Source organism: Manis pentadactyla, chromosome 1 (genome assembly GCF_030020395.1).
Source record: "Manis pentadactyla isolate mManPen7 chromosome 1, mManPen7.hap1, whole genome shotgun sequence".
Taxonomy (NCBI): domain Eukaryota; kingdom Metazoa; phylum Chordata; class Mammalia; order Pholidota; family Manidae; genus Manis; species Manis pentadactyla.
The window spans coordinates 30082747-30100973 of record NC_080019.1 but is presented as its reverse complement, the minus strand read 5'-3'; the positions used below and the strand labels follow the sequence as shown (position 1 = coordinate 30100973).

Sequence of the window (18227 nt, the reverse complement as noted above, 5' to 3'; positions counted from 1 at the left end):
TTTAGTATCAATGAAAGTCTTTTTACAACATCATTTTTCTAACTCCATTTAAGCTATTAAAGTTTAGCTAAATATGACTCTCAGGCAGAATATGATGTCATACTGGTCAGTAGATTGATAGCTACAACACTTAAAATTGTTGATTATAGTAGTAGCAGCTAAATGTAATAAAGTAATTATAATAATTAAAATAAATATAAAACTGTAAAGTAATACAGAAATAAAATTCATAGAAAAAGGGAAATTTTACTGCTAAGTACCTAATTAAGTGGAGTTTTAATGATCTCTCAGGGCCTTCTCAAAGGCCACCCTTGCACATGTTAACTCCACCCTAATATAGGAAATCCCCTATTAGAGAAGTATCACGAAGGAATTAAGGGGAAAAAAAAAAAGCATTATGTCAAACAAACAAAAAAAGACATATATTCTCATTCCTTCCACCTTTTCTTTTTTTTTTTTAACAGAAAAGAGAGCTCACTCCAGTGTTCTTTCCCTTGGGCTAACTATCAAAGATCTTGTCAGAAGACAGCTTTCTTGGGGATGTGCCTTATTTGACTTAAACAATCCCCTACTAGGAAGTCAATTCAGTTGCTGTTAATCATATACAATTATTTTTTAAAAGAGTTTAAAGATGCAGTGAATAATCTTGTACATATAGTAGTAACTGTAACTAGTAACTAGAAAACACAACTGGTGGGTCAAAGGGTACACAAACTGTAATTTTGATAAATACTGTCAAATTGTCCTCCACAGGTTTTTGGCAATTTAATTGCCTTCTTGCTTCCCCACAGTTTAAAACCCACAGAGCCAATAACATTTATTCAACCAATGTTTAACAGTGTCACAATGAGGGCTGTTCTAGGCACTTAGTATACTTCAGGAACAACAACGAAAGATCCCTGCCTTCACGAGGCTTATATTCCAGTCAACAATACAGATGACAAATAAAAATAATAAATTGATAAATTATAAATTAGAGCTCTGCGGGAAAAAAATAGTATAGAGTAAGAAAAATGGGAGTAGAGTGTTCCGGTTTTAAATGGGTGGTCAGAACAAGTCTCACTGAGAAGGGCACATCTGAGCAATGGACAAGAGCTAGTTAAGCGATTCCTTCAGGAGTAGCATTCCAGGAAAAGGGCAGGGAGGATGGGGGCATAGGTGCGAAGGCACAGGGTGACACTGCTTAGCAAGGAGGCCAGTGTGGTGTGGCCAGAGCAGAGTGCGTGAGGGGCAAAACACCGGGGAGAGGGCACAAGGCATTCTATCACTGAGGCTTTGTATCAACCTGGGTTTCTGCCAACATGCTTGATGAAATGGTATCTTAGTATAATTACATTTTTCATTTCTTTTTCTTATTATAATAGCCTCTTTTTCTATTTTCATGAGTTATATCTTCTTCTGTGAAATCAGTTTATAATTTTTAGCCAATTTTCTGTGAAGTTGTAGCACTTTTTCTTATCTAGAAGCACCTAAAAAAATTAGCCTTTTTAAAACATGAACTGTAAATACATTTTTCCCATTTGTTGCTTATCCTCTGACTTATTTTATTATGCTTTTTGCCATGTATAGATTATTTTATTTTATATAGTTAAGCTTATCAAATGTACTAGTTAGGATACAGACTCAGCTACTATTAAAATAAAACAAAAAGCTAAATTAACATAGTAACAGCTTAACCAGGGAGGAAGTTCATTTCTTTCTCACACACTAAAATAATGGTTTCAGCACCAGGAGCCCAGGCTGCTAGGATGCTCCATGATATTGGGAACCCAGGCTCTTTCTATTGGGAAGGTTAGACATCCTCAACCAATGGCTTCTACCTCATATTCTAAGGTGGCAGCTTCCAAATCTTACCTTCATATCCACATTCTAGCCAGTAGAAGAGACAGAAGGAAGTACAGAGTACACCCCATTTCTTTTAAGAGTATGACAAGGAGGCTGCATAATCCACTTCCCTCCATTTTACAGTGAATTACATGTGGCTGAAGGTCAGCATCTCTGCCAAGTCTATTTTCTTTTTCATAAATGGATTTGAATTTTTTAAAGAACACTAAATTTGTTTACAATTCTGAATAAAACACCAATCACTATCACCCATCATTTTCACCTTGCTATTTGCTTCCCATGCAAATCAACAGCTTATCATTTCCCCCAAGTCCATTCTTAACCAGTTTCACAACTACTCAGTCCTCAACAGCAACACTTCAGGAGAACATAAACGAAAATACTGTCAGTTTAGTTTCAATGAAACCGTAAAAATAAAATGATTTGTCAAATGACAATGCAACATACTTCAAAAAATAATTTAGACCCTTTAAATTCCCAATTTTTGAATCATTACCTTTTGCAATCAACAATCATTTACTTAGTTTGAGGGGAAAAAATTTGTCCTTCTTAACATAGGCAACAACATTATTATTAAATTCTGATATATGTCAAGTAAAAATGTGCTCTGCCACATGCAAGAATAGTTTTGAAAATGCTAATAACCAGTAATAAAACACATAAAAAGTGAAAAAGGTATTATTTTATAAACTTATTTTAATCTGTTCTTACAATGTTCCCTTTTATCACCAAAACACTGGTCAAGGGAAATGAAATCTAGAAAACAGGAAATTAAGATAGATCTCCACTTATTAACTATGTGTCATTGGGCAAGTTACTAGAGCTGCTGCAAGGATTAAATGAGCAATGCTCATTAAATTCAAATAATGAGTATCCTAAAGTTTTTAAAGTTATGTTTAAAAATGCAATAATGTTGCCATGGTTTACAGTCACCGTGACATAAAGAATATAATAAGCAGTCATTGGCTTTCCAGTTATTCCATATTTGTCCATACTGAAGGCACAATTACTTCACATGGACAAAATAAGTGTCAAGTTTGTAAACTGAGCTTTCCTGGCACTGGTCATAAAACACATATGACATAAAAGGCAACCAATGTCCAAAATGGATAAAATACTGTGACAGCAAATATTCTATCACCCTGCATACCCACTGATTACCCTGTAAGTAGGGCTAACTCTTCCAGGAAAGATTTAAGAAATGAAGATAGGAAAATGGTCCTCTAGATCTTTCCTACTTACTATAAGTTTGTGTACCTGATAGGCTGTTTCTCCACCTTTTCAAAAAAATTAAAATGTTAACTCACAAGAGCTGTAATTCCTTGAGTAAGCATTTGCACAGAATGATCACTAAGTCAACATTTACTGAATTTAGTGAATATTTACGAATGTCATGCCAGATAAGATAATTCTAATTTCTTTATTATTGAGTTATCTCCTTTTTTAAGATTCAGGTTTTATAAAGAAAGATAATTAGAACTAAGAATACAAAAACAGTGAATCTTATTTTATGATGTTCTGGTCCAGAGCTATAAGCTAGAAAATTCCTGCTATCTTCCTCTCTTCCCACCCGGACCCCACAGAACTCATGTTTGGTTTGTATTCTGAAAATTTCTAGCTGTGAGATGCCACTCTAAGAATCTGTTTTACTTAGTAATCATCCAGAAAATTCTCCTGACTTTATCTAACTGTGCTCACTTTCTTCATTTACAATTGTGCCTCAGGCGGTGGTGCCATTTGCTTCCCTTCAAGGTGCACAAGGACCCCCTTCCCACAGTGCAGCTATTACCTGAGGGGTTTTACAGCACTGTTGCATGTACAAAGTGATGACTGTTCTGTTTTTTCAAAGAAGATGAGAAAGAGGTTCTAAGCATAATACAAACTTGTCCACACTTACAGGGCATGCAAACTGAACCTGAGGTTACACCTGCAGACACACCAGCAATGACGCTAAAGTAACAGTAATAATTATCTGGGACTAACATTGAGATTTTATTCTGCCCAGAGGGTTCTAGCTGTCATTTGCACATAAATCACCTGGGATACTAATTTAAAATGCATGTTCCCAGGCTCTGCCCAATTCACCCAACCCCCCAGTTTCTGATCATTATGTGGAAGATCCATCACAGTGCCTTTCAAACAAATATCCCACGTGATTCTTATGCACAGGGCTTGTCAACTTTGAAAAGTTTTTAGGAAAACTGTTTCAATATCAAGTCCCAACAGGAACAAATGATGGGGGTGGGGGGGAAGCCGGGGGAGAAGTACAATTCTATCAATATCCATGCAATTAAGGTACATGTGCTGTATTCATCAGTGTTAATTTTTCTAATAATTGTTTTATGTTTTAAAATTATGAGCTAATGGCAAAAGCTGATCTTGGAATAACCTTGATTGAGCATTTATTTCTAAATAACCTAAGTCTTACACCATTAGTAATGGGCAGAAAAGAGAAACCTGAAGATTAAAGAGGTACATAAAGCAAAGTAGTACTTTACAAATCTCTCCAATCAGTTAAAATGGACACTTAGAAAAGATCTACAATTTTTAGACCTAGCTAAGAACTACAATGGACAACTGATCTGATTTCTATTCATTCCACTCTACAAACAACAAAATGAAAGCCACAAAAGCCTAGCTGTATGATAGGTACTCTGAAAGGCTCTTATTTTTAAATTCATCAGCAGGGAAGAAATACTTAGATCCAAAAAAAAACCAAGCAAACAAAATGTAAACACCATCATAAAGTAATGAATTTACTTTCCAGTACAATTAGATAAGACTCTGAAGTAACCAAAAGTGAATGGTCCTATTACCCATTACTCCAAGGCTAACCTGAAATGGCGAGTGTAGACTTGGAATAATTATATATTCATATTTTATATATATATATATATATATATATATATATATACACACACACACATATATATTTCTTACGTATATATATATATACGTAAGAAATAAATGATCTGGTCCCTCTCTTTTCCCACCTTATTTCCTCCTACTCCTTAACACAAACCCACCACACCACTGCTGGTGGGCTGCTTTCCTGTCTGTTCCTTCCAAACTGTGTCAATTTAAGATGTTTGCTTCTCTCCACCATCTAGATCACATCAAACCTTAAAGAATGACTCAAATCCTACTTTAATAAAATCTTCTCACTCACTGTTTTCCAAACTGCAAAACACTTATCCCATCCAGTTTATTCTTTATCTTATTTTTCTCTATTGAATTCTCATTCCGAGAGATCTAGGTGTCTTCCTCCAACTGAAGTCAACCTCCTTTCCAGCAGGAACTGTGTGCTGTACCTAGTAGAAATTGGGCACTGTTTCAGTCACCACATGCTCAGGTAAATCAGATCATGACACACTTCTGCTTATAATCAATCCATGGTTCCTTAACAGGAAAAATTCCAAACCCTTTGGCATAGCACATGAGGAGAGCAATATGTTGCCACGCAAACAGCAAAGGTTTGCTGACATACATTATTTCATACTAGCCATGTGGTCCTCATGAACTTGAATTCTGAGATTCTAATTCCTTAGCTGTAAAATGGAGATACTAATACCTTCTTCACAACATCACTTTCAATGAAAGAGTATATATCCAGTACCTTACATAATAGGTATGTAAAAAATACTAGAACTCTTCATCTTTTTCTCTCTTACAACCACCTCTGAAAGGGCCAATCTACAACTCCCAGCTCCTAACTCCAAATACCCTACGCTACAAACTTTACCCTGTTCAGCCATACTAGAGTTTGTTCCCACCTATGCCTCAGGGCCTTTGAACTAACTTGCTTCTTCAGGTTCTAAATAGTAACTTTTATCTAATAAACTTATTATTCATCCTCCAAATTCCAAGTTAACTACCACATCCCTTGAGAAATGTTTTAGCATCTTCCAAATAAAGTGAGTCATTTTCCTCCTGGGTTCCCAGAGCACTTTGTACATGCTCACATTAAGCCATTACCAGAGTGTCATCATTACATATTTTAGAGTCTTCCCCCATTAGCTTTTACATTTCTTCTAACTCATCAATACCCCCAAAATATACACTACACAATGCTTGACTGGCACTCGGGTATTTTCTAAATAAATGAATCCACAATTGAATACACATCAACTCAGATATGGTATCAAGGTATCTGAAAGCCGAAGCTGTACGTTTCAATTAACTAATAACTAGAAAAATGAAGCCAGGCTTAAAGAACTTCCTTAGCAATATGCTAGAAATCCACACGGTGGCAATGTCGCCACGTGAGGCAGCTAATACAATGAACAAGTTGAAGTTGACAAGGAGAGTGAAAGAATACAAGCTAATAAATCAAAAGAAAACTGATTAGGCCAGAAAAGGCAACACTTAGAGGGCAAAAAAATTTTTGAAAAAAGCTATTTTATTCAGTTAATACAATGTGAAAACTTAAGTGGAGCCAAACAGCCAAAAAGATTGCTATGGCAATGAAAGCAGAGAGCACTGAGGAGAGAGGAGACGTGTAACAGAATGAGAGTGGCAGGAGTGAGGCGGTGGTGGGCAAAGGATGCTAGCAAAATGCGCCTCTTGCCAGCCACAAATACAGACATCTACGTGGGGGGGCAGGGAGGACAATGAGATGACAAACATTGAAAATGGTTACAAAGATACCCATGCAAAATCCAAATAATTCTGGACTAGAAATCAGTGCTTTTCAAGATGATCTTGACAAAATGTGGCATAAGGAGGGCATCAGGGCTACAAAAGGAGTTCCTCCCAGATCAAGCACTGTCAGAAGCCAGAGTGACCCACAGAAGTGAAGAAGCACCTCTACAATGCATCATATCAACATAATTAACAAAGGCATTAGAACACAAAGAAGCAAAAACATGATGAACACATGGTGCATAAGAATAAGTGATACAAACACCAGTGAAATGTCTACAAATCGGTGTTAGAAAAACTACTCAGGGAAGAAGTGGTATACAGCAATAATCCCTATTTACAGCAATCTCTATTCACAGTATGGATGTATGTGTTGTGCGTGTGGATGTATATGTTGTGTGTGTGTTGTAAATGTGTGTGTCGTGAGTAAAACAACTAAGACCACATATATCATCAAACATCAGTTTTCTGAATATTTTAGAAAGGTTATGCCAAAAACCAGGCTGTTCCACTGCAGTCCAACAAGCTGTCAGCATCTGGGAGAAATGCAGACAGGATTATCACTCTAGGGCTGTTGGTTCCACATCTGTAGCTAAAACACCCGAAAGGGAAATAAAATGAAGACTAAGAAAGCTCCAACAGCTAAGTGGATACAAACAGCAAGGACCCAGAGGGACAGCCACCAGTGCCCAAAACTCAGAAGCACCGTTTCTTTCCCTATATATGCTATTTCACTCAGCGCATCATCCAACCGAAGGATAAAACCAAAACACAGAAAGTCTTCTTTAAGTTCCGTCCTCTCCACAACCTACCATCGCGTTCTATTAGTTTCCGTCGCATGTCTCTCTTAATCAAAGTCCTCTGGTGAAGTTTAGATCCTTGTTTTTGCTCACCTATACAGTTACTATACTCTTCTGACCAGCACAGACTTGTACTCTCAGATACATGGTTATGCCAAAAACCAAAATGAAAATAACTTTATTTATTTACAACGTTATCTTCTATCCTTTCATGGAGTCCAGCATTTAGTTCAGACCAGAGGTCTTAAGGTTAAAATGTTTTTTTCTTCAAAGTTTTTAATTATTAAAGGGAAGTAACTTCCTTACAATTTAGAACTTTTATGAAGCAGAACAAAAGGCTAGCCTCTACTCTTTAAATGTGTTGTTTTTGTAAGTGTGAGAATTTTGAATGTAAGAAAAAAATGTAAACTCAGATTATGTATTTATTACAATATATAAATCAATCATTCAGATACACTGAGAGTGGAGTAAATCCAAGGGCTCAAGGTTCAATTTATCAAATTTAAAAGAGCAGCCAAATCTGAAAATTGGACTCAATGTAAACTACCAATGGGTCATTAAATTAATTTACAAATCTGTCTTTTAGAGTTATGCAATTTCATTTTCACAACAAACCTGTTCCTCATCTAGAGAAAACTGGCACTCAGAACTCAGAAGTGTTAAGGATGACTTGTAGACTTCCAGAGACAGTGAAATTCAAAACCAAATCTGTCTAACCCCATTAAACAAGCGTTTCCAGGACTGTAATAGCTGACACTTTATAGGACTACTAACCCGTACTTATCAGAAAGCATATGATGTAAGGCCTTATTTATCACTATGCATTATTTAAAACAGCTATATTTAAGAAGCGTTCAGAGACATTTATTCAGTAAGTAGTTTCACAGAAAACTGATACAAAGAATCTAACACCTAACTTGCAATCAGTTGTTTTATTAGAAAAGCCAAAATAAAGATCTTTACCTGCTAATCTATCAAAGTTGTATCATTCTTTGAAATAAATTCAAAAAATAACAACAGAACAGACTAAATATAAATTTCTCTGCTAGGCATGGTAAATGTAAACTTAAAACACAGTCCCTGTTCTGATGGGAGTTTACAGACTAAATACATTTTAAATGTTTTTACTTACTCTTCTATTCACTGCAAAAATAAAAACATTTGCATGTAAAGACTAATAGTAAACATAAAAACATCATGGACAAGAAACCTTAAAGTATCACCATATGCACGTAAAATAATCTTAAGTACGTCTATATGTGGGTATGTATGTATGTATGTACTTTAACTTTCATGCTTACATACAGCACCCACATACATCATAACACGCCAAACTGGTGGCTGAACATTCTTATAGTACTATTCCATAAAAAGCAAATTATCTAAAGATATTCTTTCAAGTATAATAAAAACCTTAGGTTGCACTATTACCTTTATACACACATACAAGTATAGTATAATTATGGAAACATAGAAAAGGATACCTCAAAATAGAAGTTACATCTTGCCAGGGAAGAAAGGAAAGGAAATCTGAAGTATTTTGTTTCTTAAAAAAAAAAAGGAACCAAAGCAACCTACATAGATCAGTGCTTTTGTGGTAACTTAAAAATAAGACTGTAATGTAAAATAAAAGGTTGGCCACATTAGGAAGGAAAATGCAGTATAATAACTGGATATAGACCAAAGGGTCCAAGAACTTCTTTAAGGATGGGAGCCCCTGGCACACCACTGTCTGCAGGAAAGGGGGCAGGAGGAGGGGCTGACAATATGGGTGGGAACAGGCACAAGCAGAGTGTGCAGGAGAAAGGACATTCTTTCTCCTAGAGGGGTGACTGAGATGGGCATGAGGCCACACACAAACCGAGATACTTGAGAACAGAAAGTAAAGCTTGAGGCAAAGTCAGCTGGACAAGGAGTGCACAGGCATAAAGGGGACAGCAGTGGGTTAGTTGCCCGGCAGAGAGGGATAGGAGAAAGCTGCTGTGAAAATAGGACACCACAAAAATGGGTGGAAAGACTGCAACAGCAATGAGGGGCACAGCTGAGGTCTGAAATCCTAAATTGCACATTTACAGATTTAAATGCAAATGCTTTGAAAGACTCAACAGGCCTCAATGCTGCTTCATTCATAGAGGAACAATTTCATCTCCTCCAATAAGAAGAGATAAACCCCTTAACAAAGTGCTATGGAAACTAGGAAAGCAAAACATTCAATCAGACATTTCTGTGGGAAATGGGCACTGAGGAGCAGGGTTTATAGTGTGGGTATGTGTGCACGTACACTTTAAAAAACTTTTAGAGTTGAATTTCTGATGCAAATATTTTTAGCACTTTAAAGGTAACATGCAGTAAACTGAAAAACTGAGGATGGGTGGCCATCAAAGAAAAACTAAAGCTGAAAGGACATACTTGTTTGCCTTGCTTCTTAAATTAAATTCTCTAAGAAAAACATCTCAAATTTAAAGTCCCCCAGGTTAGGAATTTATCCAATTTAGTACTCCCAAGCCTGCAAAATACCTAGCATATAGTAAATAACAAGTGAAGGAAGACAGAAATTATCTGACATTCTTGTCCATTGTGTAAAAGTTCAACTAACTTCCTAGTGCAAATGAACACCAGATTATTCTAAATGGGTAGTTATAAATTCTTAAAGATTCAATTTTATCAGAACCACAACTCTCTGCCTAATATCAAAACAAATTAATATAGCATTTTTATCACTGGTTTATGTTAAAAAAAAAACAAAACACTGTGGGAGTCAGAGAATCACTACCATAAACCTCTTCCTAACAAAAATTTAAAGCAGATAAAAAACTAGGACAACAAAATTTAAGTTACCAAAACAATAATAATGTCAACAATGTTAGCAGCTATCATTTTTGTGTATTTATTATGTTTGCACTGCTCTGAGTACTTTATACACAGTACTACATCTTATCCTCTCACTGATACTAAGAAGTAAGTAATACTATTATTGTTTCTATCTTATAGGTGGAAAAAAATGAGGTATAAAAGTAGATAATATAAAAAGTAGGTATTATATTTACCTGGTGAAACAAAACCATAGACTTAGAAGTCACCAGTACACAAACATTATAAGGAAAATTAATACTCATCTCTTGGTCATTAAACAAAGTCTGAAAAATCTTTGATATTCTGACTACAGGGTGTTCTTTAAGCTCAAGGGGGAACAAGAACAGACAAGTCATTTCCCTCATGAGGTAATAACAACAGGTCCCAAAAAGAGGGGCAGTTATTAAGTTATCACAGATTTATATATACCACAAACACAAGTGTTCTTTAATTTTCAGAACTGCACTTATAAAAATTGGGAAAGCAGAAACATGTCTGTTCAAAGATCACAGAAGAAAATGCTTCAATTACCTTCATCACAAGATTGGCTGAATACTAGGAATCTGATTAACTACACCTATAACTAGTCTCTGTAAACTTCTGGTCTTATGAAATCATGATCTATTGAATATCCATAGACTTTTCATTGCTTACTAACATTGTCACCTAATTCTAACTAGCCAAAAATGAGCAATCGCTACAATCAACTCTAGCCTAAATGATTCAATTTAGGATTATCTAAGACATGGCTTTGCATTATCAGCAAAGCTCACATTCATTGTCGAAAATGACCTTAAAATAAAAATCCAGATCCCACTTTGACCAGTGAGATCTTGGACAAGTTCTTTAGCCCCTCAAAGCCTCAGTTCCTTCATTTATAAAATTGGGGTAACAAGACAGCTGTAAGGAGTAAGTAAATTAATGCCCATGAAGCACTGATTATTAAATAGAGTATGTAGGAGGCAGGAAGTTCTTGTTAGTATTTGCTATCACCTCACTATTAACACTATCAAAGCCATGTTTCAGAGGGGACTGACAAAATAATAGAAAGCTGATGTTTACTGCCACTAGACTGCTTCAATAAATGTCCAAAATATTCATCAGAGATTTCCAACCTTGACATCAGTATACCTGTTCCACCGACAGCTTTTAATTGCTCCTAAAAGGAACAAATATTCTAATTTATTTACATCTTGATTTCTTCAAGAATAAATATGTGAAGGGCATTTGCTTCTGTTTTCTCATTATCAACCATGTCTTGGTTATCTGCTATTCCTCCATGTTTGACGTACAGCTGACCTTGAACAAACATGGGTTTGAACTGCACAGGTCCGCTTTTACATGGACTTCTTTCAGTAAATATATTGGTACATTTTTTTGAGATTTGAAACAATTTGAATAAAACGTTTTCTTTTCTCTAGCTTACTTTATGGTAAGAATACAGTATATAATACATAAAACATACAAAATATGTGTTTGTCAATCAATTGTTTATAATATCGGTAAGGCTTTCTGGTCAACATAAGGCTACTAATAAAGTCTTGCAGGAGTCAATAGTTATACATGGATTTTTGACTGTGCAGGGGATTTGGTGTCCCTAGCCCCCGCACTGTTCAAGGATCAGGAGCATACTCTAGTAAGCTCTTGATTGGATATTTACAATGGCCTGCTAAATAGCTCCTAGATGTTATAGTTTTGTAAGTTACAGTTGAAGAATCACCCTAGATCAGAATCACCTGTACCTTCTAAAATCCATCCCTCAGTGCCCCCTTCCTTCAGTCTGCCTCAGTTCAAGCATCATCACCTCAGATTATTGCAATTATCTTCTAATTGATCTCCCTGCCCATCCACTCAAAATAATCCACCCTTTGTATTTTCAGATAGACAGATATTATTCTTTGAGGGAGTGAGGAGCATTAGGGGGCATCTGGTCACATAATTTTGCTGCATGAAACCTGGCCACCTAGCTACAAAATAAAGGAAAGAAAGTCAACCAATAAACAAATTATTAAAAAATTCTTTTGAGACAAAGAAATTTTGATTTTCTTGATATTTACTTTTTTAAGGTTTGATTATAATACTGTGGTTAAGTTTTTTTAAAGTCTATCTTTCAAAAATAAATCTATCAAAAAAATTATGGATGAATTGATATGTCTGGATTTACTTCAAAATAATCCAGTTAGAGGTGAAAGAGGGGGAGTAACAGATGAAACATAATTGTTGTTTAGCTGACAATGTTGCATGATGAATCATGGGGGTCTTTCATACTGCCTCTAATATTGTGACAATTTGTATTTTCCATAATAAAATGTTATTTAGGGAGAAAAAAAATCTAATTTCCAGTTTCCTAGAGAATCAAGACTGATTTTTTTAACAACACGTTCCCAAGTGTGACTGTAGCCTGCTTCTTTTGATTCATCATCCTGACCACACCACATGCCAGTCTGCCAGCTGCACTAAACTTGCCACAATGTTTAAAACATGAGGCCAGGCCCTTCACTTCTCTGTATCCCTGTATACACTCTTCCTTCTGCCGAAAAAGTCTCTACCCAGCAGACACAGTGTTGAGCCCCAAAAGGGCCACTTCCTGACTCTGCCCATTTCCCTTGCACTTGTTCAGCTCTTAGCAAATACCTAGGTTCTCAGTTATTTTTGGTTGGTTATTTTTAGCTGTTGTTGTTTTCCTTTTATTCTATTTCTGCCTCCTTCAAGAGAATAAAATTACAGCCTCCTTAAGGACAATCACTATATTTACTTATTTCAATAAATATTCCCTATCATATGCATGGAACATACTAATTATTAAGTGTTTTGAAAAATAGGAAAGTCAACAGAACAACATTCAGTCATGGCAAACATTATTAACAAAATAGTATTTCCAGTAAATCAGTTTATATATCCTTAATTATGCCAATATTTATCTACTCTGTATTTACCACATTCTTTAAAAAAACGTCATTTTTTTCAAGGAATGTGTTACACATCTTGAAAAGAAAATCAATACTATTTAAAGAAGAAACATGTCCAAAGAGCCATGGGCAGTTTCTTTTCCTATTTCTTGAAGAATTCTAAGCTACAATACAACAGTTATGCTGTGATTACATCTCATCTGGTGTGGTTGTGGAAATACATATTCTGTTCTGCTGGAAAGACTATCCACTATTTCTTATTTCAAAACGATAAAAATGTCAAAATACTCCATTATGTGAATTAATATCACATTATGTGTCTCTGCACCACACATGAAATATACAGATACAGATGTGAACATATCAGCAAAGGACTACAAGCTTCTACTTTAAGACAGGAAACAGTTGAGATGCTATTTCTAAACTATGAAAAATAAGTTAATGCAAAAGTTAAGGTAATGCTGTCTCAGCAAGCTGTCACTAACACTCCGATACTTCAAGGAAACTACTTAGTTGCTGCATTATACACTGCACAAAGGGAAAGGAAATACCTACTAATATAAAACTTCATTTGCTTCGTGTCTTTCATATCTCACAGTTTCACACATTAACCTGTAAAAGAAATAAAGAGATGAGTTCAACATGTATGTCATGAAAAAAATGTAACAGTTTAAAAACAATGCAACAGTCCAGAAAGTTAAGATTACACTGACTGTCACAATCATTTATTGGCCTCAAGATAAACATTTTTGGTGCCTGGGTTAACAAAGTAAGATCTGGTAAAGAGGCATTAGAAAAAAATGTTTTGTTAGATGTCAAATTTGCTGCGTTTATCTTATAGGGAACAAATCCGTATGTGTTCTATACTTTGTAAAGGACATGCACACCAATTAATGTTCTCAGGAGTAAACAGAAAATGAGATGGAATCTAAAAATTAGAAAGGAAAACCTATTAATTTAAAAATGATAATGTCATTCACAGTTCAACACTAATATTACTTAACAGGATGGAAATTCAGACAAAAGCAGATTTTTATTACTCATTATTCTTATGACTAATGACCAAATGGAGGCTTTACAACTTAAGATTTGTTATTTGATCTGATCCATCCCTGAGAGAAAAAATCATGGAAATTACAAAAATCATGAATAAATGTTTAAATACAAAATTACCTCAAGAACAGCATCTTCAAGAAGCATATTCTTATAGATGTAGAAGCCCAAGTAAAATTTCCAAAAAATACAGAAATGCAATAAAGAAAGTGACTATTCCTTCTTATGAAGGAACTAGTAAATAGAAAAGGCTATAAAAGCAGTTGTTTCAAAAGCACCTTCATTTGGTCAGTGGAGTTCATAGTCCACACAATCTGTGGACACTGGTATCAACCTACATCCATTTTTACCTCTGTTTACTAAATCCAATAAATACCACATGCTCTTGACTTTTCACTTGAAAACAAGTGGTCCTCTTTTTCCTTGTTCTTCCTACTACCACCGGCCTACTTCAGAGGTCCCCCCGCTCCTCTCAATTCCTAACTCAGAACACTCCAACTGAGTGTCACTTAACCCAGGAGGGAGCATCAAATATGGAAGATAAATCATTAAGTATATAGTTTTCTTTAATAGACTGAATCACACCCATTCTTAACAGGAAGGGGTGATAGTCATGGTGATGGATCTAAAAATACCTGGTCTTACATCACATAACAGGCTCTGCCTTAAAGAAGGATCCTTGCCCCAGTCTCTTCACTGGATCTCACCCCTTCCCCTACAGTAAACCACTGCCTTCCTGCAAGCTTACCTCCTTCTCCCACACCATCTACTTCTCCCTCTCTCCTGAATTACTTCCTTTAATATATAAACACGTCTTACTACCACCTATTTTGTTGGGGAAGGAGACACCTCTCTGACCCCATATCCCCTATTCCAACTATTATACACACATTCTGCTTTTACAATGACAGAAATTCCCCTTTTAGATTTGTCTATCTACTCTTATATACATTTTCTCACCCTCTTCTCACTTCTTCATCATTTGGTCCCTCCAAAGAAAGGGCTCTAAGGTATCAGCATCCTCTGTGTTACCTAAATCTTCTCTGTCCTTACCTTGATTTGACTCCTCAGCAGCATCTGATGACTCCCTTCTCCTCATCTTCCCCGGGCCTCCTGCCCTCAGTTTCCCTCATCATCTCCCCCAGGCCTCCCAGTTTTTCTCTTCTTGTCACTGCTTTCTCTACTCTGGGTTCTCCCCCCATCTGATTCCTCTACCTGACTGCTAAATGGCATTATCTCCAGGCGCTGTTGGCCATCTTCTCCTCTGCACCACATAATCTCATCCAGTCTATGATTTTAAATTTACTCTATAAACTGATGACTTCCAAAGAAATGCTCCATACCTAATCTCTCACCAGGCTATAGAGTCATCTAAACACCTACTCAACATACAGTCACTTGCTGTGTAAGAGCCATTTCACATTCAAAATGTCCAAAATAGATCAGGAATTTCTTCCCCAGAAATCTGCTTTCCCACAATCAGGAACCAATTATTTAGACCAAAAACCTTGGAGTCATCATTTCGAGTCCTCTCTTTTCTTCACATCCATCCCATCTTTTTGCCAGTATCTGCTTCCAAAATATATCCTCCCAGAGAGATCTTCCCAATTGTTAAGTCAGATCATCTCATATCTCTGTTCTTAATCTCCACTACCTTTAGAAGAAAATCCAAGCTCTTCATCCTTGAATACAAGGTCCTATACTCCTACTATACTTACTTACCTTACTGTACTGTGGTCCCTGCCCCGTGAATTACACCTGTTGCTATGGCAGAACACTGTGGAGACCTCTCCACAGCTGCCCCCTCCGATGTTACCTCCTTTGGACTACAAATTAAAAGCATCCCAGCACCCATTCTTACCACACCAAACACTCTAACATCTGAATAAAATACTGATTCATTTACCTTAATTGTATCTGCCCCACTAGGAATATAAACTGCATGACAGTAGGGGTTTGGTCTACATCAGTTCTGTACAATCATGGCTTATATCACTGCCCAGCACCTAACAGGCACACAATCAATAACTGCTTACTGAATAAACATAACCAGTGCCATCAAAAAATCATGATAAAACCTTCTATAAGACAGTGTTCTAAATAAATGAAAAGAGGACCAAATTTTTTTGTCTTTAAACATTTTAGAGCATGTTTTATCAAAAGCATATTGATCTCCTCTGAATTCCTCAAGAGTGTATTAACCATAATTTAGTTGTTTCTTAATGATCTAAAACTGCCTATATAATAAAAATTATACTCATCCATAATGGTGAAAAATACATATACAGTTCAGCAGGACTTGTTTTCAATTCTGAATAGCCCCAGACAGTTACTTGGTTTTTGACAGATTTTTGGCCTCTGCTCCTAACTATAACATCCTCTTTCCCTTTGGCAAATATGGTGCTTTTGATCCATATGGATTAAGGGAATAAATATTAGAATAATAAAGTTGTGCTGAAAAAATATACAGTTTTTAAGTGAAGATCTAAAAACCTTTATATTGCATCTTACAGCAATAGTCAATTAACCGCGTGCCAATTGACTGCTCAGAATCAATTTATTGCTTAAATATGAATAGGCCACAATAATGCATGAAACTGAAGCTTTCAAGTAAATGAAAACCCCTTCCCTCCCTCACAGTAGACTAACGTTGTTCTACTAACAATGAATAAACAGACTTTGAAAATCTTGATTAAAAGCTGCTTTTATTTTCTAAAATTAGAAAACTGTATTATGTGGAAGTCTTACTGTTCCCTATTAATCCCAAGAGTAAAATTGTAGTTACAAACTTCAAAGAAAATAACTTATCTAAGAAAGATTAATTTTTCCCAGCAATGGTAGTTATTATAAAGCAGTTTATTCAAGTCACTGAGTTTATCTGTATTTTTGTTCTTGTTATAATTCATTTTGGTATACTGATTTTGTTCTAAAAACAAACTTGTTAGTTTGAGTTGATGACTTCCATAAATACAAGAAACAAATGACTTCTCAACACAAGCAGAATAAGATAAACATCTTAAAAGCACCTCCCCGTAAGTTCATGCCAACAAAGCTGTATTAGTCTCCAAGACAGACTTTCTAAAATACAAATAGACTAGACTGTATCATTAAATCAGTCGGTAATTTCTGACTATAATTTACCTTTAAAACAGCAGAAAATTGATGGTTCTGAGTCTGGGTGATAGGTGTGTGGGGCCTCATTGTATTATTATTATTATCTCTACTTTTGCAACTTTTTAAATTTCCACAAGAAGTACTAAAATTTTCCTTTTTCTATTGGATAGAATTCCTATTACCTAAATTATTTTATAACCACATATGCTATAGACATACATTATATATCTAAATATTATCTAAATATTATCCATGTGTGGTTTTATAGGCATGAGCGAATGTGTTATTTACATATGCATATTAATTAATTCATTTGCATTTGCAGATTAACTGCATTCAATTAAATAGACAGCTCTGTGATTTTTTTCTTATATAAGAGTTGTCATCAAAATACATAAAATGGAAGTTACACACTTTAAAACTTATTCTTGCTTTAATTTGAGCCATCTTCTAAATTCCCAATGGTTTTGCCCTTTCCAATACAACTTGACTGAATTTTTAAACACTTAACCTGCAATCTTCTTTAATTTGAATGACTTTCATTAAAAATTTAATTTCAGAAATACTCAATCCTCTTGACACTTTTCTCAATTAACAACTAAATATGAAATTGACATGTTCACAAATTAATTAGTGTTTAAAAAGCAAAGGGGAAATACATAGAAAAAGTATTCTTCTCATAATTAAAAACTGCTTATCAAAACCAGGTACAGCTGGAAGAAACAAAACCTTCACATTATGTCTTAGTTGGTGTTCATATGGAATCTATCTTTCCAAGTCCTTTATTTTCTGTTCCAATTAAGATAAAAAAGAAAGAAAAATCAATGGTTTATATAAGATGTTTTGATCTTTTAATATAAGCCCTGCTAACCATAAAGATTACTGTATCACTATACAATAGAAGTTAAAAGATTTTTATATGAATGACCACATAAAGACGACTATGGTATAAACTGTATTTCCCAGAGAAGGGCAACCAACTTAATGCAATAAATGTATTACACACAAAGAC

At 35.4% G+C, this 18227-nt stretch overlaps 1 protein-coding gene across 7 annotated transcripts in view; it reads right to left on the bottom strand.

Moving 5' to 3' along the window:
• The window catches only part of RAPGEF2 (Rap guanine nucleotide exchange factor 2), a 259283-nt gene that overhangs the window by 156520 nt on the left and 84536 nt on the right, over positions 1–18227 (bottom strand). For all 7 annotated transcript variants that reach the window (XM_036887962.2, XM_036887967.2, XM_036887969.2 and 4 more), the window contains exon 3: positions 13604–13660. In XM_036887962.2, coding sequence (XP_036743857.2) covers positions 13604–13660 — 57 coding nt within the window. The remainder of the gene's footprint in view (positions 1–13603; positions 13661–18227) is intronic.